Source organism: Aquila chrysaetos, chromosome 16 (assembly GCF_900496995.4).
Source record: "Aquila chrysaetos chrysaetos chromosome 16, bAquChr1.4, whole genome shotgun sequence".
Taxonomy (NCBI): Eukaryota; Metazoa; Chordata; class Aves; order Accipitriformes; family Accipitridae; genus Aquila; species Aquila chrysaetos.
In genome coordinates this window covers 29,579,562-29,606,221 of record NC_044019.1, presented here as the reverse complement: position 1 = coordinate 29,606,221, position 26,660 = coordinate 29,579,562, and the positions used below count along the sequence as shown (strand labels likewise).

The following is a 26,660-nucleotide window of genomic DNA, read 5'->3' as shown; positions in this document are numbered from 1 at the left end:
GGCAGGAACACTGGGCAGGCGGGTGTGACCCAGACCTTCCTGCCCTTCCAGTGCTCAAAACAGGTCAAGAACCTGCTCGGTGTGGTGAAAGCCTTGGTCTTGCACACCTACCCCACTGCTGCAGCCGACCGAGATCCCGAGATTAGCACATCCTCAGGTCCAAGTGTAGCTGTTTCTCTGCAGAATGCCTTCAGCTGCAAAATTCACCTGTAAGAGATCAAACCGAGCCAGAGCTTTGCTACCTTCAGGACATCATGCTCAGTCTGTTCTTCCATCAGGTGTTCAACCATAGGGAACAAGCTGCAGAGCAGCTCTGTTCACGCACAGCAAGAAATAAATCACCTGAGCTGGATGCCCCCGGAGCCAGCAGCTTCAGCATGGGAACCCAGTGTGGTTTTTCTTCTTTCAAGAAATCAATAAACTGCTAACCTGTGAAACCTACCCAGCTGCTGTGGGACCGATGCTTTACACATGCAAAACAACTGTGGGAGTACCTCAAAACTCAGGCAGCTGGTGGGTACTGCTGGGTGCATGTTCTCAGTCCTGGCCTTTCCCAGGACAGGCAGCACTTGTGGATTCCCAATAAGGTATGAGACACTTCTTTATGAACCTGCCCATTCAAATTCCCCACGTTTTATACACACTGCTAAAAAAACTCTGTGTTTACCTTCATGAATAATTCCCTCCGCTCTCCATGCTTTCTCTGCTTAGTAGCCAGCCAGCTGCAAACAGGACAAGTATCTTGAAAACCAGGAAAGGGGCAGCACATCTAACCCTGCCCTGCCATCAGCCAAACGCTTATCAGGCTAGGACAATTTCCATTACAAATTCAGAGCAGACACCGTTAAGATCACGTCCAGAGTCACAGCGCCCTTGCGTGTTTTCCCTATTAGCTCTGCTGCTCTCCAGAGGAGGCCTGAGGCACAGCCCAGATAAAAAACACATATTTATAGTGATACAAAATGAGAGTTAGGGGAAAAAGCTGTGGTCGGTAAGAAAGAGGGAGGGACAGCAAGGGAAAGCAACGCTGTACCCATTGCTGCTGCCAGCCCCAATGCGCTGCAGTGGGTACCAGGCAAGGTCTGCATGTGCCCTCTGAGGAGCACAGACCACCCAGCAAGCGCTTATTTTATTAGTATCATATATAGATTAAAACCCTTATCCCCTGAAGAGCCCTCCCCAGCCCTTCTTTTTATACCACAGTGAAACCTGCTCAATGCAAGGAAAGCCAGCCCCTTCCCAAGGCAGCCCATGCAGTGCTGCTGTGGAAGTGAGATTTGATTAACATAACCCTGCTTAAGATTTATGAATCTCTCCCTCCACCCTGTCCCATGATGCGTTAGACATTGATTCATTTTACCTTTAACTCCAAGGTGCCGATCTGCCTAGAAAGTGAAGGCATTATTTATTATGTGTATTAAAAATTAGACCTCTCCAATGTTAGAGGACAGGTTTAAAAAATCTGCAGGTTCCTTCCACCTTAGAAAACCTATTTTTACCAATCTGAATCTCACAACATCCTGGTGTGGCTCTAACACTTGTTAGAGAAGCTCCTCTGGCCAGAGATGGATCATAACACAGTGATTCAGTTCCTATGATCTTTTGAGTCTTCAATGAAAATTGCAGTGATTCATTCCCATAACAAAGAGCTGAAGAACATACAGGTAAAATACGAGTTTCCGATACGTGTTGGAGACGCTGTGCCTGTGCTCCTCACCGCCCTTGCAAGCGCTCCCACCACCTCTCCGTGGTGATAAAAAAAAAGATTTGCCATTTTACTGGGACACAGAAACTGCAGCTACTGTAGAGAGCAGCTGAGCCCTGCAGCACCCATTGCTGCATACCTGCCCTGGCCACAGACTGCTGGAAAAAACATGGGCAGCCCGCAGCACTGGGAGGGACGAGGGCTGAGGGGTTTGGGGCTGCACAGCCACCCTTACTCATCACAGCAGGAATCTGCTACCCGAATCGCGTGGGCAAGTCCAAAAACTCCTGCCTGCCCTCAGGCTTTCATGGGATACTAGATTGGGCTGTAGCAGCTGCAGGGGTTTTGTGACTTGCACATACAAGAGAAGACAACATCTGTAATCATTCTGTGATAAAATATAAGTGTCTGGTCACATAAATAAATTCTTAACATACAGTAACACACTTAGTGTTTCACATGTGACATGCACTTCACTTCAAGGCTCATTTCCAAAGCATTTTCAGGTGCAGCTCAACAAGATATTCTTGACAGGCCACCTCTGTCCACTCTCTGCTACCTCCATCCAGGGATTAAGGTTGAAAATCAAACCCTGGGACACCTCCAGAGTGACAGCCATCCACCACAGCTGAATAAACATGAAGCTTTGGAAGAAGGCACTGCCACCATGACTTCAGAAGCTGTTTCTATTTCTGGATAAAGTGAAGTTCTATAACTTCTATAAACACTTGGTGACCTACCTGGCAATTCAGGAAGATGAATTTTTCTTGAATCTGTGGCATTTTTAAATTCTTATTAGTCTACCGTCACCTGGTATAGATAGATGTCAACTACAACAACAAAAACAAACCACAAAGCTTTAAGCTCCTTTTTTTTTTTTTTTTTTTAAATTACTGGCAGATTGCCTACATGGCAACTGTTTAATTAATTGTTCTGTCATATTTACAACATCTGATTTTTCTTTGTGATTCACTCTTTAAGGCTGGCAGTATACTGTGCCATTTTCTTTAATAAGGCTAGGTAAACTTCAATTTGCTGCACATAGTATGCACTGAAAACACCCACAAATACTGCTGTGCTCGCTCTGACTTCTTTAACCAACTGAAGGTGGAGTGTGAGTACATGCTTTTGTCAAAAGAACAACCTTCAGGAAAAAAAAAAAAAAAAACCAAACCAACAAATAACCCCAACCCAAAAAGTCAACCTCCTCCTGCCTGCTTCATTCATGGATGTCACAATACAGGTCTGACATTTTAACTGTTACCAGAATGATGGATGGTGACACCTCTGAATGAATAACACAGCAGGAGGTAGTCAATCAGAGGAGCAAAGACTTGGGGCTGTGCTAAAATATCTTGAGAAGCAGCAGGAATAGGAAAGGAAGTATGCAAAGAAACAGATGTGGTATTTTAACGAGGTTTTAGGAATCATCACCTAAAACACTGCTTGTGCATCAATGATGCTTGAGTGTTCATGACAGCCACCCCCATGATGTGGTTGGTGTCGAGTTCCCAAAATGGAAGTTATTAATCCCACTGGAAGGTCACAGTGGGAAATTTCACCTTCCAGTGGTAATATCGTAAAATGCTAGCTATTTAATGGCACTCAGTTTTTTTTAAAAGAACAAAATTGTTCCCTCTGTGTCCATTTTTGGGGCTGGGGGTTGGGGTTTGACTTTCTTTGCTCAGCAATGGCTTCCTCTTATTTCAGGCATACTGCTCACCAGCCTGCTTCAATGATGGCATGTCCCCTGGATGAACCTCAGCCCCATAACGCTGAGAATCAGGATGGCTTATAAACAGGATGAATCAGGATGATCATGAGAAGAGAAAAAAACACTTTTCCTCCCATGCTACCATCTGATTCATTTTGCCAAAGCCCAGTCCAGCAGCATCTGTTCACAGAGCAGGCAGAAGAGAGTCCACAAGTGACGATCCCAGAATCACAAGCAGGAAGAACAAGAATTGTGCGCTCCAGCCTCTACGGTCAAAGGCCTCGTGGTGGTCAGGGTGCTGCCCCTCCACTGGCAGACGTTACTTAAAAGTGGCATTAAACGCCCTGCCAATGATAAGTCTGCGCACTTCACTGGTGCCTGCCCCTATCTCATAGAGCTTGGCATCACGCAGGAAACGCCCCATGGGATAGTCATTGATGTAACCGTTCCCACCTGCAAACAAAAAGAAGTTAAAAGTCATTTCTTCTCTCTGATTTCAGGGGCTGAGGGTGGGATGGGAGAGAGCACTGCTCCTGCACTGCGCTTGGCTCCCTCCAGCAATCGCTCAAAGAAACACACACTGCCAGCGACCTACCCAGACACTGAATCCCATCCAGAGCCACCTGGGTAGCACACTCTGCTGAATACAGGATCACTCCAGCACAGTCCTAAAGGAAAGTCACAATGATGACAGTCAGGAAAGGTGTCACCTGCCCATCTCCAATCTTCGTGTTGCTCTGACCTTTCCATTACTCTACAGACATCTGCTAACAAGCCTGAACTACCTGATCACAAAGGCACAGGATTCATTCCCCTGCACATAGGAAGCTGCAGCAGTCTTTCTGTCACTACAGAACACTTGTGTCAGGTCTGTAAAGGCCACATGAAGATGGAAAAAGAAAAAAAAAAAAAAAAAAAAAAAAAGGTGCAGCAGGGGAGCCAGTCTCTCACAAATGCACATCACACCCACAGGAGAGCAATGTGATTTGATTTGGGATGCAGGGCTCTGTGCTTCAACTGTTAAACACTCAGTCCCCTCCTTTGATAGAGGTGTGGTGACAGTGCCAGTTGTAGAGATGACAACACCTTCGAATGACTGCTACAGCCCCTTACAATAGCCAGGATATTGTGTTTGGGCTTCTAATAAACACCTACTGATGCTGCTAAATCTGTTGCCTTGTAGAACAAGGCTTTCTTTTTCTTTGGGGGAAAAAAACCAAGCACTTAGGGCTGTCATTTTAACCCCCAGGACAGAACCTCCACCCTGCTCACAATCTGGGACCAAAGGGAAAGGAATTCCCCCAGCAGACACCGCCCAGGTGGAAGCAAGCTCACCTTTGCATTGAAATGGCCCTGGTCACAGGCCTTTGCCACGTTGTAGACATACTGCCGACACGCCATCAGCCGTGTGTACATATCAGCCATTTTGCCCTGCATGAGCTGCATGTCACAGAAGATGAGAGACATTAACATGAGCAAGGGGAAGATTATTTTCTGCATGAGCACCGGGGATCACCCATCCCCAAGCTACCTCAGAGAAACTAGACAAGTGAGAAGACGTGGATTCAGCAGACATATATGAGGGAGCTGGAGGTTCTGTCAATTCACAGACTCCCAAATGTCAGTCGCAGTCCCTCACCCACTAACACTGGCCTCAGGTAAACAGGCTCAGAGATCCTTTCACCTTCTCACCACATCATTACATCATGCAGCCCCAGCACAAACTCCAGGCAACTTTCTCCGTGCAAAGCCCTCCCACAACAGAGCTCTTTGTCTTCTCATTTTTAAAGAGAAAAGCGAGACAACAAAAATTACCAATTGCTTTTCTGCCTCACCTGGAAGTGGCCAATTTTCTGTCCAAATGCTTCTCTTACATGTAGGTATGGAATTGCATGGTCAAGAACAGCTTGCATGAGCCTAAGAAAAGCACAGATATGCAGGAAAAGGAAAAGAACAGAACTATTAATAATAATTAAACCTTGGAAGCGCAATCTAAGGCAAAAAGGTTCTCATACCTAAAATGATATGCTGCTGTCTTCCTATAGCTCCACTCAAACAATGCTAAGAATAAAATCCAAAGGTCTCATTTTATTCCCTAGTGCTCTACACGTTGCTCATTTGGGACATCTTGTGGTAAGGTCTTACCTTCTTAATTCAGGGGACTAAGAAAAAAATGTCAAAGAACTTTCTTACAACTGTAGCCAGGACAGTTTGTGCTGCCTTTTATCTCCAGAGACTACCAACTCAAGAAGTACTAGCCAATACCATAAAAAAGCACAGACAAGAAAAAGAAGGGTGAAAAACTCTCCTTCTTTGTTGTGGAAGATAGTCTTTCCACATGAGGATTAGTACAGAGAGACCACTTGGGAGGACAAAAGGACTGTAGGGTAAAAATAATTACCAGGGAGCTTAAAGGCTAAATAAATGAAGAACAAACCTTTTACCCAGCCCAGTGGTCCTTCTATGTGACAGTGTGGATAATGTTTTAGATTTTAAGGAATCAGTAACACAAATAAGCTGGTTATTCCCAGAGTAATACACACTGCAGGGATACCCAAACAAGCAATTGGGGACCAAGGCAGATTTACCATCTCTGGAAATGTTTACATCAAGACTAATAATTTCAAAAGCATGCTCTGGAGGGTCTGTGGCCTGTGCTACACTGGAAGGCAGAGATTTGCAAACTTACTTTCTGGCATTGCTTCTTCTATCCCTTGCCCCTCTGCTCCACATAGATGTTTTCAAAGTGAAAAAAACTGCATGAGGAGTGGAGAGGTGAAGAGAGCTAAAGGAAAAGGTGGAGTACACGCAGAGCAAGCCATGGCTGCCTGGGAGTGCAGAGCTGAGTCCCCTCCATCAGGAGTCCCTTAGAGCGGTGAGCAGCTACAACACAGCTAGAGCACCCAGCAGCTACAGGATCTTCCTGCTCCGGCTTCCTTCCCACAACTCCGACCCAGCTGCCTCCTCCCAGCTGCCTTTCCTCTTCCCTCAGAAGCTGCCCCAGTATCTCAGTTCTCCATCCAAGTTGCTTCCTACTGAGAGCTGCAACCCCAGTTGGAGACCCACTGGGGTAGGTGATTGTGAAGGATACTTCTGGCCTTACAAAAGATGACAAACCCTTACCCCAGTGGCCCACCAGACAGCACGAGTCTCTCCAGGTCCAATCCACTCATCAGAACGTAGACTCCTTTGCTTAGTGTCCCCAAGATGTTTTCAGCTGCAATTGGCAAAGGAAAGCGATTTACTTATGTGCAAAACTAAGATAAGCTATTGTCTGAGGGCTTGTGTTCGCTGGGGAGAAAATTCAAACTTTCAAGTCCCCTTCACCTTTCTTTTTGGCTTGAGACCCAAACATTCAGGATGAGCTAGACAGGCGCTGAGTTTTGATACATATACTTCCTACCACTGAAATGTCTTTCCAATCTAACCAAAGCCCAAAAGACAAAGGCAGTAAAGGCAGTAAAGTGTGTCTACAATCGCTGCTATTCTCTTGCCTATTTTCTAAAGAGTAAGGTGCTCTCCAGAGATCTTCCAGCTCAGCATTTGTACCAACAAGAACAGCAGACTTAATAGCCTGGGAGGACAAATTGGGAGTCCCCTTCACCATCCCATTAGTTTGTACCTAACCCAAACTGACAGCGTTACCATCTGATGTCTACTGAGTGTGTATTTGAAATGAATGCACATCCCGGTCTAATATGCTTGGGTCACCTCTCTGAGCATTCCCAATACAGGAACCAAAGCTTACACAGGCAAGCAGTCAAAGCTCACCACTTACCACACATTGGAGTGATATATATTAGTCTTCTGAGATTGGAGAATACAAATAATCATTATCCCCCCTTCTGTGAGGGGGGCTGAACAGAACATTGCAGTTGTTATAAATAAACACTTTAAAAAGACAAGTGGTATTTCTGTGAAAATGGAACAGGAAAATAGCCACATTAGATAATGGGCTGAGAAAAAAACCTCAAGAAACTGTTTCACTTTGGGACAATCCAAAGCACGCGCTGATGTTAACAAGCATAAAAAGAGAAGCAGGAACAAAAAGCTCATCTCGGCAAGGCTGTACTCTTACAATCAGGAGAGAACTTAAAGCCTGACAACTGTGCTTTGTAGATGGAGAGATTATCCACTGATCACACCACATAGGAGAACTGACATTTGCTTCAGGCTTTGATCACAGAATCACAGAATGTTTTGGGTTGGAAGGGACCTTAAAGATCCTCTAGTTCCACCCCAGCTGCCATGGGCAGGGACACCTTCCACTAGACCAGGTTGCTCAAAGCCCCGTCCAACCTGACCTTGAACACTTCCAGGGATGGGGCAGCCACAACTTCTCTGGGCAACCTGTTCCAGCGCCTCACCACCCTCACAGTGAAGAACTTCTTCCTTACACCTAATCTAAATCTATCCTCTTCCAGTTCAAAGCCATTACCCCTTGTCCTATCACTACATGATCTTATAAAAAGTCCCTTTCTGGCTTTCTTATAGGCCCCCTTTAGGTACTGGGAGGCTGCTGCTATAAGGAGCCTTTTCTTCTCCAGGCTAAATAACCCTAACTATCTCAACCCATCCTCATAGGAGAGGTGCCCCAGCCCTCTGATCATCTTCACAGCCCTCCTCTGGACTCGCTCCAACAGGTCGATGTCCTTCTTATGCGGAGGCCACCCAAGCTGGACGCAGTACTCCAGGTAGGATCACAAGAGATCCAGAGGTGTGATATGCAAAGTGAAAATGATACAGGACTTGGATAAATGCAGACAGTCTCCTGAAATAAACAATCTGTTTTTCAGGGGCACAAGCTCATGGACTGCATTATTGAAAGCATGGACGTGCTTATTGAAAAGCACGTTGATGTAACGTATGGAGAAATGCAGCCTCTGCAGGGCCATCATCATGATATTGGAGCTAGAAAGAGGAAGAAGAACGAAGCTTGGCTTTCAGAGAAAAAGTTCAAAAGCCCCACAGACAAGAAAGAAAAATACTAATAGCAAACATTACTTTGAAGAACAGAACACAAACGCCAGCATCAGTAATAATAAAGTGACAAAGCTGTTCATGAGTAATGACATCTTGCAGCTAAAAAAGGACTGAATAGCCTGAACACTTTCCTGTACGTCCCGGGAAAAGGGATGGATAGGTATGTGGTGAGCTGGAGGACATGCGTGCTGACTGCACAAGGGAGGCAGACCTGCTGGCTGCGTATCACAGGAAAAAAAGAAAAAAAAAAGCTGGGGCTCTGAACCAACTTTTACCAATGCAACATGACCAAATGAATCCATGGACAACACTTACTATGAGAAAAACACCAGCCACTCAGCGGAGCATGGCTGACAGTGAAACCCACGTATTTTAAAGTGGATGGAATTGCAGTGCTAGAGGACATCTTGACCTGAGAGAAAGATCCTGCAGACATATGAAACAGCATCAAACTGGTTCAGCTTCCAAGGCAGAAGATCAGAAGCAGCATTAATGGCCAGAGTGCAAAGCATGTTAACTTTCAACACTGCAATGATGTTCTTCTCTGAGTGATGAGAAAATGGAAATCCTGTTACCATGAGAACATGCTGTTCTGTACGGATGATTACCCAGGAGATGATCTGAAGACTGGGGCACTGGCCTTTCTGATTTCAGAGTGGAGGGATCCAATAAAGTTAGAAATGTCAGATTTCAGCTGAACCTCTTCCACTTACTGCAAAGCAGCTTTTGGTGGTGTATGGGGAGCAGGAGAGTTACTTGCTCTGCCGATATGCAATTAGCATTTTCATGAGTCCAGATAAGGCATCTCCTCCGCTTGCTGTATAGAGGCTGTAATTTTTCTATCAACAAAAATAGCCACCAGAGTAACAAAAAAGACCATTACTGTGGCCCCTGCTGTACTAACTAATGGGGGAAAGAAAAAAGGGCCTGTCCAGTCTCAGGCCCTGACCCCAAAAGAACTCAGAAATGTTACAGGCAAACCAAAAGTCTGTTGGATAGTCTCCAGTGATTTTGGAGGGAAAACAAACAAACAAACAAACAAACAAACAAACAAACAAACAAACAAACAAACAACTTCAAGGCAAATAAGCTCTCCAATATACAAGATGGGAAGCTCTAATGGAAACAAACAAGTTTCTTTGGAAGCCTCACGTAGGCTTTGCAGAAGCAGTGGTTAAGAGTTTGGTCCGTGAGGGTGAAACAGGAGTGACCTAACAAGGGATGTGCTCATTCACTGCAATCCAGCAGATTGCACTTTTCCAGTTTCACCAGCTCTCTTGTGAGGCTGCCAAAGAGCAGATAACCATCTGCAAAGCCCTCTAGGTCACAGTCTGAACACGCATGTAATTAGTGATCCAATTTATCTGATCAAGAAGACAGGAAACCAGCACATGCATATTGCCATGATTTCAACCCAACTCACCAGGGATCTTGCAGTCTTCAAAGATCAATTCACAGGTATTAGACCCTCTCATTCCCAGCTTATCGAGCTTCTGGGCTGTGCTAAAACCTGGCATTCCCTGCAAAGTCAAGACAGTCAAAATACATTTAAAATCTCAATTCTGACAGTCTAAATAAAATCACTACATGTCTATGAAATTTCCCTGACCACATGAACATGCATAGGGTACCAGAAGGGAGTCCAAATAAACTGCCCACTCTAGGAACAAGAATGGTGTAAGTGCAATGTAAGTGCAAGTGCGGAGGAAGCAAATGAGCAGAGAAACATGCACATGTGGGGGTTACGTATGAACTGAGTGCATCTATTTTCTAGTGCCCATAAATATTAAATAAATAAATTATTTGGACAGCTGCCAGCACTGACTCTCCTCGAGTAAGGGTTGCAAGCTTTGCCAGTAACTGAACTGTTCTAATCATTACGTCAGGTTAAGTCCATCAGAAGGTTTACTGATCTCTGAGATTTTGTATTTCCAGTACCACTTACTTTATTACAGCTTCCTTGTGGTGACAGAGATGTGTATAGCATAGCCTCAAATAATTAAAAGGGAAGAAAAAAACCCAATAGATTCCTGTTTTCCAAGGGCTCCCTGTTGAACAGCCTGTTTCTTCTCCCCCTTTGGCCTGCTCTGCTTTGCATGCATGTTTGGGTCATTTCAGGATTCCAAAGGGGCAGTGAAAGAAAATGGGAGAAAGAGATGAATGGAGCTATTTTAATGTCTTGGCTTAAAAAAAAAAAAAAAAACAAACACATGAAGTTAGATAATAGGATAGTAGGACATATTTATAAGGCCTCCAATATCTCTGACAATTTTTGGCAGCAAGCAAGCCCTTTTATACTACAATCTTGTCCGTTCTCTCTAAGTTTCTAGCCCTAAAGACTGGTTACATGCTTGGATACCAAAATCCAGGAGTGCCCAGCTGACAGTGCAGTATGCCATGTCACTGGGGCAGAGAACTAATCTCATGGGTTTATAAAATTCAGTCACAAAGTAGTTTGTCTTTGAGCAATGGGCTGACAGATATAGAAAGAAAACTAGCTGGCTTCTAAATGAGCCAGTTAGGGTGAAGGAGTTAGCTTTAAAAACCACACTACAATAAGCTTGTAAGAATTATTAAACCTACCCTCTCCACAATGAATGCAGTTATACCACGGGAGGCTGGAACAGCATTAACATCAGTTTTAGCATAAACGATGAGAACATCTGCATCTGGCCCATTGGTGATCCAAAATTTGTTCCCATTCAAAACAAAGTAGTCTCCTAGAAGCAAAGAGCTGCAATCTGTTAGCTCACAACAGAGCAACACCTATATCCTCACTCATTTCAAAACAGGCTTCCAAGGATGCTCTTTAAGACCCCCACAAACAGCATGCACAAATCCTTCCCAAGTTCAAGAAAACTCATTTCCTTAGTTTCTGGAGTCCAAAGACAGTTTAACAAATGCCTGACAAACTAAGGCACCTACCACTGGTTCCATCATACCACCAACCTCCACCACCACAATCAGAAGTCCACCTTTAGACCTTCAACCATCCACCTTGTGTCTTCACTACCTGGCTTTTTCACACATTGAGTCTCCTGGGAGGCAGCACAAGCCTGCAAATATGGCCTAGTATACCCAAGACTAAGCACCGTATCTCAGTGGTGTTGGGAAGGTTAGTCTAAATTTACAGGAGACATTATTTATGCTGGCTATCTATCCAGGCAGTACGTGACAGGCTTTACCTTTCTTATCTGCTTTCAGCTTCATGGACACAACATCAGATCCAGCATTGGGTTCGCTCATTGCTAAGGCTCCAATGTGTTCCCCGCTGATCAGCTGGAAGAAAAGACAAATATAAGAAAGGAAGGAAGAATAGTAGCATTGTTTCTGTTCCCTCTTTAGCCTGCCTTCCAATTTTTTTTTTCTGCACTGAATCTCCACAGTAGCTGTTCTGTGCAAGAACTGCAAACGAGAGCCGTTGCTCCTGGTAGAGTCCTAGCAGGGAGCTCCCTTGTGCTGCTGTGCCGAGGGAACAGAACCAAATCACAGTGGGGCGAGAAGGATGACTCAACTCATGTCTGAGCTAGATGAGTACAGCCCTGCTTATAAAACACCATCTCCAGGAAGGTGCCAAAAGAACCATGCAGGCAGCCATATGCCTTTCACAAGCTCCTTGTTCTGCACTTTATGACTGTCCTTTTACATAAACAAGAGTTGTTCAACACAAAAGGCCAATGAGGGGGATGAAAAGAGATTGCAAAGTTCTTAGCAATGTTCTCATAGCCTAGTCCCCCCACACTCGCACTACAATAGCATATGGACACCCTCCTTCTGTGCCTGCTCATACCAGGCTCTGGCATAGCTGTTGCTTCCTCTTCACTGTTCCTTTCATCCTGCCCTTTTCTCCTTGCCTTTTTTTTTTTGCTCCCTGTGTACTTTTATCCATCTTCTCCTCCTTTTGATCTCTTATTTTTTAAAAAAGAGACTCAATGCTTAAGATACTTGTTCAACCAATTCAATCCATCAGTGCATTTCTACAGAAGTCTTATGATATGCTCAAAACTAGTTAAGTACCATTAAGTACTCTGTCATGAACCAAGACAAGTAAGAACTAAAGTGATAGAACATCTCATTGGAAAGCAGTTACTGAGGGCATTAAAATTCACCTGAGCAGCACTGAGGACAATTCAGGGTTACATATCAGCATGCTGCACAATGCTTTCAGGAAGCGAAACTGAACTTTGTGTGTCATTTAAATCAAGTTTCTTGCACTGATAATTTTGCTGAAAATTTCAGTAGCTGGGATTCAATGTACTAGTTAAGTTTTTCCATGCATTTAAATACTGAAATGTTTAACGTGCTTTTGAGTCACAAACATCAATGCCCCAAATGATGAAGTTTCACATGTAGTTAATTAGCATAGGCAAACCAAGCATTTGGGCAGTGAGAAACGGAGAATATAAAATAGGAAAGCAGTGACTTTCTTTCAGAAATCTCAAAACAATTTAGGAATTTGGAAGAATATCATCCAGTGTCACCTCAAAGCCTCATTTAGTAACACAGCTCCAGAAAGCTGGACTATGTTGCCTACAGGCATGGACCTCGGCACAGGCCAAGGTCAATATGGATTAACAGACAAAAATTAACAAGCTAGACAAGGGCAAGTTTGGGAAGTACAACATTTCCTAAGGTTGAGTGACTGAAATCGGCTAGTGCTTAAAATGCTACACATCGTGAAAGACACTCATCCTTGCATGCAGCCAAAACCCAAATGTTTTCCAGTTCCCCCCCAATTCCAGCCACATACCTTGGGCAAGTACTTATTTTTCTGGGCCTCATTGCCGTTCCGCACCAGCTGGTTGATACAAAGATTTGAGTGGGCACCGTAACTAAGCCCAACAGCTGCTGATGCACGAGAAATTTCCTCCATCACCAGCACGTGGTCCAGATACCCCAAAGCAGATCCACCATATTCCACTGAAAAGAGAAGAGAAACTTCATGTTAACCACCATGGAGTATATCACACACGCACAAGATCCCAGTGTCAGGCTCAGCTTTGTTTGAGATCTAAGACACTTACAAGAGAGCTTCTGTTTTTGACTGATACTGTCCCTGAGCTGGGCACCTCTGGCTTTCCCCATCCTCTCTAAATTTCAGTTTTCTTATCTTAAAGGCACAGTGATATTACTTCTTCAGCATAATCAGTAATTTACTTTTACAGCATAGTTTTATACATATAACATGCATAAGGATACATCTAAAACGTGCTACCGACAATAGTGCACAATAGTGAGTCCTTCTCGTCAACCATCCTTAAGTGCAACCTTAATATTATCATGAAGATTAAATCACAAAGTGGCAACCTGTATTCGGTGAGAGGACAAAGGAACACAGGCAAAGTTTTTAAAGTCCATGTTTGTCCTAACAAGGATGCCTAAACAAGTAAGGAATCCTCAAACTGCTCAAAAAGTGGGGCACTAGGGACTTTTCTAAGCCCACAAACGTGCAGGAGACCAGCATTTTGATGGGTGGCCGATTCAGAATGAGAATGATCCATAAATGTAACTGCTGTAATTCACCAGTAGCAAGAATGTGGATTTCAAGAGAGGATGAAGTGAGACAGAGCAGCATGACCATTGTAGCTGGCAATCTAGCGAGGCATGCTGAGCTGAGTCTAAAATCGGTGGTAAAGATAAAAAGGCACACAGTAGAACAGGGAGAGAGAGAAGGCAGGTAAAAAAGAGAAGGCTGAGAAATGCATAATGGCCTTGAGCAGCTGACAGCCTACATAAATATATACATATATATACCTACACACACATTTATATGCACACAAATACAGTCACATCCCAATGTAAAAGCTTTGTTCTACAGGCAAAAAGCAAGCGATTGTACTGCTAAGATTAGAACTAAAACAGAAGGATGTAAACACTGCAAAGTAGTCAGGGAGGTAATCCAGGAGCACTTACTCGTCATCACCATGAATGCTGTAAGCAAGCAGCAACAATGGTAAGAGCAAATATGTTTGTAGGCTCAGAGTGGCCAAAGAGCTGAGTGTACAGCCTGGGCTCAAAGAGGGCTACTGCCCCCAACTCATCAAATTAACACAATAGCCACTGGCATTATATGCAGTCTTATCTCCTATGTCACACGTTCTGACTCCTGTCTTTATCTGCAGGGCTCTTTACCCTCTGAAATCACTTCTCTCTACTACAAATCAGAGTTTGGGGTTTTACTATCGATATCCTAAAAGACGGGTTTAACAATTTCTCATATATGCCAAAACAAGAGAGTTTTCTATTCATTCCTATGGAACGGATGGGTTTGGTGCTATTGCCTCAAGAACGGAAAGGTAACTGCCTGCTGTAAGCAGTACTGGCCCATGATTGCTTTGTACTCCAAGAGGTACAAGAAAATAACCCTGCCAGACAACTTCTCATATAATACAAAACCATAGTGTGATTTAGAATGACACTGCCCTTTCAAAATTACTCTTTATATACGACATGCCTGTATTATTGTTCCATGGTAGCTACATATTTGCATTTTTTAAACTTAGCTCTTTATAAAATAAATGGAAAACTACATCAAACCAACATAGCTTTCTTAGTTCTAAAAAGAAAACAAAAAGCACTGTTATTTAAAATGCTCCCTTAAAAGACTTGATCCACTGGTGCCCAAATATACCATTTAATTGAGCATACACCCTCATAAGATTTCACATTATCTTCACATCCTAAATCCCAGTCTCCACCTCCTACAACAAAACCAATGCCAATAAAGAAACTGCACATAGCTATACAATCAAAAATAAGGCAAAAAATTCTGGGCATAGGAGGGTTTTAGAGGTAAATCTTTGAGGAAATCAAAAAGGACAGGACTCATGAGGGGACGGCTTATTTATAGTGTGGGAAACTGCTGTAAGCCTCAGGCACAACATCAAAGAAGAAAGAAGGTAAGAGTGAGAAAAAACAGGAGCAGCAGTAAATTGGGAAGAGTAAAGAGAAAGAAAGCAGAAATACAGACTCTTTCAAGCAGACTCAGTGCCACTGAAAGAAATGCAGAGGCATTATTTCAACACATTGCTATTCAGCTTGCTTCTGCAGAAGCCTTTGCACACACACATCTAGAAACACAGACTTTACGATGGGGAAATAAAGGCCCCATTGGCTGCTTTTCTCCACTAAGGGCTTCTCCTCATTACACTGTGTTAGTGCATTCAGCATGACCATAGCAGCCTTGGTAATCTATAACATTAATCAAAACACTTTTCAACTAACCTGGACAAGGCTGAATAAGATTTACCCTGATTTTTTCTGACTGGTTGGATGTGGTCAGCTCTCCATTAGCTATCACAGCTTTTCACAACATTGTTTTATATCCTCTAACTTCTCCTATTAGAGATGGATGTTTGTTCTAGGATACTTTTATCTATAGCTCTCGTTCTTCAAAACTTGCAGCAAACGCTTCATATTGGAGAAGCGCAAACATGTTCAAGTTGGCTATGTTATATGTGGAGAAACCACTTCTGAACAGTACTTTTAAATTGTAAAAGGCATTTTGTAATCATCCAGAAGTCTAACAAGGAAAAAAGGATTCTGATTCAATGAAGAATAAAAAAGTTGCCAAAGAGAGTTTTTAAAAAACGTGAAGATAGGAGCTTCTGGACAAAATGGATGTCACATCATGGATAAGGCTGTTATGAACTGGACAGGGTGAGTTTAAGTAGGCTCTCTTTTGTTTGAAGAATCACCCACCAGAAGGTAAAACATGGGAACAGACTTACCAGGAGCTGTGATCCCCAGAACTCCCAGTTCCCCAAGTTTCTTCCAAAACTCCTACAAATACAGAACAAGCAATCAGTCCAGACTCGTTGTCAGGGCATCAGCATAAGAAGTTTTCCCAGGTAGCTCACCAGACACATCAGTTTACCTTATTCTTGTGATATCTCAGAGATAAATACAGCGATACCTATGCCTCCTGCAGCAGCAGCTCCATCCTTTGGACTAAGGACCCAGACAGGCTTGGCAATGCTAGTTACACTACACATGGGAGTAGTCTGTTGAATTCAGTGAAAATTCACAACCTAAGTTTAGTTCTGGAAGGACAGGTCCTAAGATTTAACTCATTGCCTGGTTTAAGGAGAACTTTGTTGAATTAAAACCTCCCATTAGTTTCAAAACCTACACTTCCAGGCTTTCATATACCATCTCTTGCTAAAGATTATTTAGGATGTTATGACTTGAATTTATGCTTGTCTTTTATTTCACACATCCTTGTCACCGTGCTTTGGCAGTACTGTGTAAGCCTATCAGCCTGTGGCTACCCTAAAGAGTAGTTAGCATAAGCGATCCATGACTGAAACCCTGGAAATACTTAGAAGAGTTGCTATTAGCTGGCAGTTTAACTCCTCTAGTAGAACAGAAGCTAATAAGTAAAGCCAAGGAGGCCTCCTTGGGAGAGGTTAAAAAAATGAGAACGTTACAGGGGGGGAGACAGAGGTGCTGCCCGCCTTGCAGGTGGTACTAGAAAAGTTATAAAAGGTGACCACAACAGAGAATTTGTGAACACTTTGTGAAGCTAAAGGAGCCAAATCCACAAGGGCCGCTCAAGTACATAACCTGTGGGTTTTCAAGACTGCCGGGACACTAGACACACATGGGCACTGGATAGCATTACTGAGTTTTGCTTAGTTGGACATGTATGCTACAAAGTTCATCTGCTAGAGGACAAGGTGTCCTCCTTGACCACTGACTCCTCCATTTGCCTGTTACCCAGATTTATCACTCTGGCAATACCACCACTCAAGTGACAGCTACAAGATTCGAGGCACAGAGCTGCCGGCTGACTTGAGACATACGCATCAGCTGTGTCTGGCACACAGCATCCAAGAATAAGAGGGAAGCCATGACATAATGCAGTAGCAAACGATGCCACCAACGAGGACCACATGTATGTTGGAGGGGCCATCTTTTTGCTGCTGCTTCAGACTTGCAGCCTCTCCTCCACAACATGATGGACATGCAGGTGAACGCTTGTCACGCGGCCTCAGTGTCCAGCGATAAGAGAGTTATCAGTGAGTAGTCTCCAGAGACTTCAAAAAGTATTATTCAATAGCTCTGGATGACATCTGGTGTGCCAGACTAAATTTATATACTTAACTTCAAAGCTGCGCATATATCCCTGAAAATGTCAGCATCAGAGCTCTGGGAAATCCTAGCAGATGTTCTGAGCTTTTTAAGTCTTGTGGAGCTTATGAAAACCAATAGTTAGATCTCTCATTTTCATCAATCAAACCATCCCGTTGCACAGAATTTGTTGTTTTTATTAGGAAGGCAAGTTTCAGCTCAACAGTCAAACCACCCTACGTTTCAGCATTTGCACACAATATTTTCACAACAAATCTGAAAGGAAACTCAGATGTCCAAGAAAGGGTCCTAGCTAGGAGAATACAAAACACATATTAGAGAAGGAGTCTGAACAGAGCCAAGCAGAAATACCACTGTAAGAATCTAAATGAGACCATTATCAATCCTTTTTTTTTTTTTTTTTAGTTGCATGCTGGCTGGGTTCTGCCCCAGGTTGTTGAAGTTTTGTTAACAAAAGACAAAACAGGAAATCAAAAAATTGTTTTCTCTATGGCTTTTAAGTCTGAAAAGTTAATGCATATGTTCCTGTGGTGTGGACTGGGATTCTTTGTCTGGATTAATGTACAGATCAAAGTACAGACAGGCTTTCAATATCATCCATTTTAAATGCACACATGAAATACTTGCCCGCATGCCTTTGAATTCATTTTCCTGGTCAATCTGTTGGGCCTTCGGAGCCAAATGCTCTTGACAGAACTTTGTCATGGTCTGTCTAAGCTGGGAAAAGAGATGAGAAGAAACACATACGTTACATCTCATCAATACATTGTCATCTTCTTCCCTAGGATACTGCTAACATCCCCCTGACAGGTGACTCCAGGATCCCAAACCCAGAAGCACAAGACGATAAGAAAACCAATGTTTCAGGTTACTGGCTGAAAGACCATATGGAAGGCCCTTTAGTCTTTAAATGAGAAGATACTGATGTACTCAAGTTCCTTTCAGCATTTAACCTTAACAGTCTTATGCCAACATGAGAGAATGCTACTTAACTACTTGCCTGTACTAGGGCTTCAGGGGATGTTTTTGGTCAGAAAACTCTGAAAGCTGATGAACAGAGCTTATGATGTATTATCCCCATCCAGTAGTTGCTTACGGTTTCATTTAATTATATGCAGATGCCTGTAATAAGCATGCATACTACTTAAAACGTGTTAGTGCATCAAACTGGAACTATGTTAGCTAGCCTACTATTTTCTACAGAGGGAAAATTTGATAAAGTCAGGTATGCTCGTTGATCCAAGCATTAAAAAAATCTCAAAATCTTTTTCTAAATTTTAAAACCTGAATACTTACGTACCTGTATTCTGCAGAAGTCTCTACACATACTAAGAAAATATATACAGTATCTTTTGAAGTGTTTTTAATATGAAGATTTAAAAACTTTGTGTAGATATTATGGCAGAGCTTAATAATCCCATTTTTGCTTTTTGTTCTTTATTCCCACAAATTAATGCTGGTGAAGGAACAGTCTTAGAGATGGAAAGCCTCTGCTGTATAACCAGAGCCTGTAGAAGGAGCAGAAGTAACAAACCAAATATGCCCACGCTTCTCTGCCTTTCTCTCAACATCACACCCAAAGCACCTTCTTTTTTACAGTTAAGAAGATATGTTAGTTTCCATGGCCACCTAGACCTTGGAATCCAGTACCACCGAACAAGCTTTCCCCCGTTAATAGATTTTAAAACCTTATAAAAACCAAACCCAAAACACATTAGATGTTTCCATTGTTACAAAGTTGACAGCAGGGAACTTGAGTGTAAAGCTTAAAACCATAGTAATAAAAAAAAAAAATTCTTAAACAATTAGAGACTGAGGGATAGACTAAGACATCCCTGATACTCTAAGCCAGTTTTTAAGTTACAGTGCTGTTACTTCACAGCTTCACTAGCACTACTGAAGATTTTTTTCTGATTTTTTTCAGCTTTTCCACCAGATAGATATGAACTACAAGAATATTTTCCTCCTTTTACACCTGCTGAACGTAGAAGCATAAAGAAAAATCGAGTTAATTTGGGCTGATAAGGCTATAAACCATGAACACAAGCCTGGCAAAGAATAATTCTGTAGTAAGAAAGGAGAACGAGGAAGTTTATTCTGTACATCTGTGTGCTTGCACTGTCATAGAAAGTAAGGCTATAGCTCCAGACCTGAGAAGCACCAAGGAAGAGCGTTTTGTTGGCAGCAGCCTGTCTGGACCAACCCTCTCAAGACACCCCCTTTGACTCCGTGCCCTGGGGCAGCAGGGAGTAAGCGCTACGATGGCTAACACTAGGCCACTGTCTAACACAGTAGGAAACAGTAAAGCTAAAAACTATTATCCTGAAGCTTTAGGTCCCCTACTGGGCAAGGGAACAAGCTGGGAGAGCTGCAACGCCTCTCTTTGAGAGGATTTGACGAGACCCAATTAATTTGTTTCTTTGGTGATCCTGTTTCTGATCAAACAGGCCCAAGCTGAACGCCGTGGACTTTCTTTCACGAGTCGTGCGATGTTTTATCGTGAAGAAGCGCCTTGCCCCGACGAGGAAGAGGCAGAACAACCTGGGACTGCCTTTTGGCTGGGGTCCGGCCGATCGCCGCCCGCAGCTCCCGCCGGACACGTGTCCGGGGCGCGCCTTCGCCGCCAGGGTCCGCGCCACGCCCCCTCTGCACGCCCGGGGATAGGCCAGCTCCCCACAGCGACGGCCAATCACCGCCCGCCATCCCCGACACACCCCCCTCCCCGGCGGGGAGGCGCGCCGCCGAGGCCCGGGGCCGCCCTCCGCCACCCCCGCCGGCCCCAGCATGGCGGCCCGCCGCCGGCAGCGCCCGTCCGCGGGCAGCCCGGAGAGGCGGACGGGCCCCTACCTGTCGCTGCTCCTCGCTCAGCCCGTTAACCGTGTCGTCCACCGCCAAGCCCGCGCAGCCCCGCCGCAGCAGCCCCAACGTTTGGCGCCGCCGAGCTCCGCGCAATCCCGCGCCGACCACCGACCGTCCGATCACCACCGCCGCCGCCATGGCCGTTCCCGGGCCGGGACAGGCGCGCAGGCGCGGCCCGGCCCGGCCCCGGGAGAGCGGCCCGCCCCGCCGCCCGCCTTCTCCGGTGGGGCGCGGAAAGAGGAGGGAGGCGGAGGTGGGCGGCAGCAGCAGCAGCACTGCCTCGGGGAAGTAAGTGTCCTGTGCGTCCTTCCAGTACGTTTAATGGGTTAAAAACACGAATAGTTACAACAGGCTGACGGATCGAGCCGGATGAGCCGTTCAGCAGCAAGGGGTGCGGTAAGAAAAAGGTCCAGGCAAGGCCCCGGCAGGTGTGGGAAGACCAACAAGTGCTAGCACAGGCAGCCGGGCCAGCTTTCCCATTCCCACCCCCCCACAGGTGCTGTCCCACCAGAGAGCAGCGACCTGCTCCTTGCTTTAACGTTAACAACTAGGTTTGTGAAGTAGAGAGCACTCAACTAGGAGTAAAACGTCAAAAAAAAAAAAAAAAAAAAAAAGACAGTACAGTCCATCCTCATGCCTCACATAGCCAGGAGCAGCTCCAACTCATCGAGTGTTGCTGAACATTCCTTAATTTCTGCTTGAAAGGAGGAATGCTTCTCCAGGGACCGGTGTCTCTCTTCTTCTGCCGATTTCCACTTAGCCATCGCTGTCTGTGTAGAGAAGTCAGGGCACACGACATTTTACTGACACTAAAGTACAGAATAGGAAAGCCAAGTTCTAAAGCAGCTCCAACTAAAGCATTTGAACTCTTCAGCAGGGTCTTGCCTGATAAACTTAAGATTGGTCTACCTTCACTGGGATAGTTTGTACCTCTGTTCCTTGAGGAAAATGGCAATTTACCTGTGACCAAAGTTTAGGAAGTCTGATATAATAGCGGTTTCATTGGCTAGCTCTTAAGCTTCTTACCAAGAATTGTAGAACTGTAATTTAATGACTATTTTGGTCAGTATATAGACAATATTATTGACGCTGCTCGTGCTTGCATACTTCTTAGTTCCCGGAGAGACTACACCCGAGGTCACTGGTCTGCAACAGTTCCCAAGTTAGATCAAATCTTCTGAATTCCAGTGTAACAGCCAGACTGGTAGGTCAGCATTCTGGCAGTGGTGCTTACAACCACCTGCAACACAGTCTTGAAAACTCTCACCTGCAAGGTGCTGGTCTAAGCAGACAGCTCCATTTCCAGTACTGACATCCATCTTTACTTTGGAATTTATTCAGTTTAACTTGAAAGCTATCGGTCACTAATATCACTTTCACCTTCTACCTTGTTTCAAGTTCAATTGTATACGATTCACCTTGAAATGACTGAGGTGAAAATTAACATTGCCCCGCCATAAACTTTGCTTTAAGCTCTCTATTTAGAAGGGGAGCAACACATACAGTTTCCTTCATGCACGTATAACAAAACATGAGTAATACTGCAGACTTTTGCTGTCTAGTTCATTTGGAGAATTGAGCAGCACCGGGAGGAGCAAAATAACCTTCAGATTCTCACTCAGCAGCAAGCGCTCATTACCTGGTTGAGTCAAAGTCACACTCTTACCTGAAGCACCTCCTTTTCTTTTGCAGCCGATTGGTTAAATAGCCTCAATTCTTCTATGAGCTTCTCAGTTAACAGCTGAAGAGCCAGAAGGAAAACAGTTTAATATAATGCAAATAAATGCAAGTCTCAGCAGCTGTTTCCACAACATCAGTAGAAAAGGGCAGTAGCACACAAACCTCTCAAAGCCCATTTAACTCCTATTGCTACTTCAAAATTTTCTTACCGTTGTCTGCTTCTGGCATTCTTGCGTCTTTTCTTCCTCCTCCAAAATGTTGCTGCCTGTAACTAATTTATGAGGTGCATTAGTGAACCTCTAATATACAGATAGCTTTGCTTGTAAGAACTAACAGCTTTTCAAAGTAAATTTCTACAGCAAGAAAGACTAAATTATTTTCTAAGTTTATCTGGGACAGGACATACTACAGGAATCAGCTTTTTCTCTTAAGCTAGGAAAAAACCCATCCCCTGGAGTTACAGCAGTATTTCCTTCACAAGGAAGCAGAGTCCAAACGTCTTATGAGCAGTCACAATGGGGTGGGAAGAGTTCTGAAGAATGAGTACCAGGATGGTATGTGAAATACATAGTCCTTACCAGGATCAATGCTCCTGCTTTCTAAAATCACCATGCAAGTCTCCTGAAATTTCTTGAGCTTCTCAACTTCTTGTACCAGGCCTTCATTCTCCTCCTTTAACTCCTTTATAACGCCCTGTCATTAACACAGGTTGTAAGTGAATCAAGTTTCCAAGGAGATTTTCTCCTCGTTAGTCAGTAATACTGAGTGTGATGCTAATGGCTTAACAAGTGCTCTGCTAGCACCAAGAATCAGATCTTGCCCTTCTGTCTCTACTACCACAGCAAATTAGTCTGTTGCAGACCCTTACTCCTGCTTCTTGACAGGATTAATACATTTATCACATCCGCATGTCATAACCATTACCAGAAAAATTTGACCCTAGAGATAAATTCTTTCTAGGCAATCCTAGCATATCTTTTCTTGTGCTCCCTCTCATATATATAAATAATTCAAGCATTTGATGCATTGAAGAGCGTAGAAACATTGGGAAGAAAAGGGCATCTTTGAATCTTTAAGTCACAGCGCTTTTCCCTACACAGTTCAGATATTACCAGGCAATCGGATAAGCTGATCAACCTCACAAGTTGAATGCAATTCTCCAAGAGAATCAATAAGTATGTGGATTAGGGTGATCCAGCTGATAGTGTCAGAAGCTTTTTGAACATTTCATAGGAGGTCTCAAAGGCTCTTAAAGAAATCAAGCTGTGAGATAAGAGGAATGATCATCTCACAGATTAGTAACTGGTGGAGCAATAGGAAATAAAGTGAGCTTTTACAACTGAAGGTTACCAGTAGGGCCTCTTGCACATGACAGAAATTGTGCCAAGTGTGTCCTAGAGCGATCTGTAAGAGGCTGTGAATAACAAAGTGCCTATTCTGAATCTGAATCTGAACTTGATTCAAGAAAGTCAAATCTGTTTGAAACAGAATCCACTGAACAGTTCCAGCTTTCTTCAGCCTTTCCTCCAGTCCCTTAATCATCTTAGTGGCCCTTTGCTGTACTCTCTCCAGTATGTCCATGTCTCTCTTCTACCAGGAGCCCAGAACTGGACCAATACTCCAGGTTTGGCCTCACCAGTGCTGAGCAGACGGGAAAAAACTTGCAGAAGAATACAAAGACACTAAAAGATTAGGCAACAATATGATACAAGAGCACATGAAGAAACATAAGCTTATATAAACTGAGCTTTGCATGAAATACTCAGAAGAAAATGAGGTCAGGATCCCTCAAACTTAGTGCACAGCAGTGACCAAAATCCAAGTAGAATGTTCTTCGTTACTGAAATGAGACCATACGCATTCCTGAACCTACATCTTCAATACTGTATGCACTTTCACACCACACTACGTGATGGGTTAACAAAGCTAGGAGAGATTGGGCAAAAGGAATAAGGAAAATGAGTAGCTTATCTACCATATGTTAGGAGCTACAGAAGAAAAAGAATTAATAGACCTCAAACCATCAATGGCAAGTGATTACTTATAGTTTCTCTTGATGTAGGTAGGAAGCATCTGGCAATATCAAGGCTGTTTTAATAAAATTTCATGCAAGTGTACAGCTGTGAACTTAAAATATTCTCCCACAATGAGTTTAAAATGGAATTAGAGCTCTGATGACTATTTAACAGTGATCTGGATGCGTTATCCATCTAAATACATCTGCAGCTCTGCTGATTAACAGGTTCTAGCAGATATCACAGGTATCAGAGGAGAAAAACCCAGCCCACCCAAACTCTACTGACTTCCGATGGACACAGGAAAATGAGCAAGACAATCCTTTGATCTGACCCAGTAGGGATCAGAATATAGGAACTACTCAATGATTTATTTATTTCCCCCCCCCGCCCCTTTCCTTACCTGTGCTCCTGTTAGTCTGGAGTATAGCTGTTGTTTGGCTGTTTCTAACAGCTGATTCTTGGTCTTCAGCTCTGCTTCTAGTTTGTATCTGTTGAGAGGTCTGTAGAGTCAAACATGAAAGATTTAGGGGCAAAAATATCAGTATTATACACCTTCTCTTTTACTTCCACAAACGTGCCCTTTCTGAAGCATTTGCTCTTGTTTCTGACCAAGAGCTTTAATCGGCAAACTTGGCAAGGAAGTTGTACAGGGGTGAGAGCTCATCATAACCCTCCAAGAGGTAACATTACTGCATGAGGGCAACTAACGGAAATTTCAGGAAACATACCCTCTTGTAGCTGTCTTCTTTGAAGGCGGTTCCACTTTCTTGGCAGATTTAGGCAACCTTAAAAGATGGGTAAAATACAGTTACCAGAAGACCACTGAATTCTTGCAGATTACCAAGTCTGTTGGTCTGATAAAATTTCCAAAATGCTAAACCATGTTTAGGATATTTGCCAAGTAGTAAATCCATCAATATTTTACTTTCATTTACCCTTGGTTTGTAGCTTTGAAGACACCATCTGCAGGAATGTTTGAGCTAAAGTTAAAATTGGGATCTTTGTTGAACTCTAGATCTGCTGTTTTGCTGACGCACTGTTTCTTTGAAGGAAAAGCCACTTGCATTTCTGCAAGAAAAAGACAATAATGAAAACACTACAGTCTACAAGAGATCACCATAATATGCAGAACTACTGGATCTCTTACATCTTCAATTTGAGCTAAATCACAATTATATGTGGCTAGAATGGAGACTTGAAGGCAGTGACAACTAAGGGCAGTCTTCAAGTTTAACCCAGGATTAAGGGTCCAGAACAAGCGACAGATAGCTCAGATGGTAGACAGTGTTAAAACACAGTTACTAGGCTAGCACTAATGAGACAAAGTTTGAAAGTGATAATAGAGGCATGATAATAAGGGAGGTCCCAACATCAAGCAGACAGTGTGCCACAGGGCTCCAAGCAAAGTTGTTCAGTACTGGAAGCAAAATAAACACAGCCCACTTGAAGCTCTCAGCTAAGAGAGCTTCATATTTCAATTCACTATGAGTAGATACACTTCTAAAATAACACTATAGAGAACTAGCTTTCTATGTAGAGCTTATTTGGCCTTAAGCCACAGCTGTTTGAGTATATAAAGCTTTGTTCACATCGTGGGTTTAAGAAACTTCCCCCACCCAAGGTATTTTTCAGGTGACATACCCATAAGCACTACAGTAACAGGGCAGTTTCCCCCGATGCAGACTAGCTCCCAAGTATTTAACATTAAGCCTGGCTGCCTCACGTTTCTAAAACGCTGTAAGCAGTATCAAAAGCCTTACAGAAGCAAGAGCCCCCGAAGGAAAGTATCTGTAACCTGCGTGGGCCGCTGCGCGCAGTGCGCGGGAGACGCGCTCTCCTGAGGCCCAGCGCTGCCTGGGCGGGCTGAGCCGTGAGGCAAACAGCAACCGCCCGCCCTCCTCAGAGGGCAGGAAAAGAGAGTTAACCGAAGCCGTAGAGACAAAGCAGTTGAATAAAGCCCGTAATGAGACTTCGCGACGGCCACCTCAGACCAAGGCAGTACCGGAGCTCCCTAACTGACACCGCTCCCCCCGCCCCCGCATCGGCCTAACCCGGACTCCAGCCCTCCGCCACCTCAGCGCTCCACCGGCAGAGCGGGACAGGGCAGAGCCCTCCTTCCCCCCCCCCGCAGAGGACACGCACCTGCGGGCGGGCCGGCGCGGTGAAGCCCGCTGTAGACGGGGATGCGGGAGGACTCCCCGTCCATGGCGGCCGCGCTCCCCCCCTCAGCCGCCGTTTGAATCGAACCCGCCGCCAAACGGTCGGGCGGCCCGCGCGCACGCGCAGAAGCGCCTCTCCCCCTGCGCGCTGGCCCCGCCCCGCGGGCGGTCGCGCGTGCTCCTCCCCTCAGAGAAGGGGCCGCGGCCATGGCGAGTTCCCCGGGTGGGTTTGACGGCGTTTCACCTCGCAGCTGCTTTCAGGGGAGCCGGCCGCCGGCGGGGAGGGTGTTCCCTGCCTCCCGCGGCCTCGCCCTGTGATTTGGGCACTCGAGGTCCGGAGCCCTTAAAGGCCTCTGCGGCCTTCGTGGAGCCCTGCCCTGCTGTGCCCTCAGGGCGCCGGTGCTTCGTTTGAGGCGGTTAAAAGTGTCTTCCCACCCTGTAAGGGGAAA

General features: G+C 44.5%; 2 protein-coding genes across 5 annotated transcripts; both read right to left on the bottom strand.

The window, feature by feature from the left end:
* Nucleotides 1-959: 959 nt before the first annotated feature.
* On the bottom strand, nt 960-20,513 carry IVD (isovaleryl-CoA dehydrogenase). Of its 4 annotated transcripts, XM_041129240.1 has the most exons (14): nt 20,343-20,450; nt 18,496-18,617; nt 18,123-18,212; nt 16,133-16,184; nt 14,316-14,333; nt 13,153-13,322; nt 11,588-11,681; nt 10,986-11,122; nt 9,826-9,922; nt 6,543-6,636; nt 5,255-5,336; nt 4,755-4,859; nt 4,015-4,087; nt 960-3,872 (listed from the first exon to the last, which is right to left on the bottom strand). In XM_041129240.1, the coding sequence occupies exons 3-14, from the start codon at nt 18,198-18,200 to the stop codon at nt 3,739-3,741; spliced, it is 1,134 nt and encodes a 377-aa protein (XP_040985174.1). In that variant the 5' UTR covers nt 18,201-18,212; nt 18,496-18,617; nt 20,343-20,450; the 3' UTR covers nt 960-3,738. The 4 variants fall into 4 exon arrangements, with proteins under 4 accessions (XP_040985174.1, XP_029895344.1, XP_040985175.1 ...); XM_030039484.1 differs by lacking the exon at nt 18,496-18,617 and having other exon boundaries at nt 20,343-20,513; XM_041129241.1 differs by lacking the exon at nt 14,316-14,333.
* A 145-nt stretch (nt 20,514-20,658) lies between these two features.
* KNSTRN (kinetochore localized astrin (SPAG5) binding protein) lies at nt 20,659-26,319 on the bottom strand. Its single transcript, XM_030040001.1, has 8 exons — nt 26,195-26,319; nt 24,988-25,120; nt 24,781-24,837; nt 24,453-24,552; nt 22,613-22,727; nt 22,244-22,305; nt 22,021-22,095; nt 20,659-21,124 (listed from the first exon to the last, which is right to left on the bottom strand). Exons 1-8 carry the CDS (start codon nt 26,256-26,258, stop codon nt 20,993-20,995), a joined length of 738 nt encoding a protein of 245 aa, XP_029895861.1. The 5' UTR covers nt 26,259-26,319; the 3' UTR covers nt 20,659-20,992.
* Nucleotides 26,320-26,660: the final 341 nt, after the last annotated feature.

What these genes read in the sequence shown, in the direction of transcription:
- IVD (XM_030039484.1), bottom strand. Translation starts at nt 20,492, where the DNA reads ATGGCGGCGGCGGTGGTGATCGGACGGTCGGTGGTCGGCGCGGGATTG. An exon ending in ATGAATTCAAAGGCATGCGG is followed by an intron (nt 16,185 to 18,122) that starts GCAAGTATTTCA and finishes CTGTATTTGTAG; the next exon opens with GAGTTTTGGAAGAAACTTGG. An exon ending in GCTGAAAGCAGATAAGAAAG is followed by an intron (nt 11,123 to 11,587) that starts GTAAAGCCTGTC and finishes CTTTGCTTCTAG; the next exon opens with GAGACTACTTTGTTTTGAAT.
- KNSTRN (XM_030040001.1), bottom strand. Translation starts at nt 26,258, where the DNA reads ATGGACGGGGAGTCCTCCCGCATCCCCGTCTACAGCGGGCTTCACCGC. An exon ending in CCAGACTAACAGGAGCACAG is followed by an intron (nt 22,728 to 24,452) that starts GTAAGGAAAGGG and finishes TGTTAATGACAG; the next exon opens with GGCGTTATAAAGGAGTTAAA. An exon ending in AATGCCAGAAGCAGACAACG is followed by an intron (nt 22,096 to 22,243) that starts GTAAGAAAATTT and finishes CTGGCTCTTCAG; the next exon opens with CTGTTAACTGAGAAGCTCAT.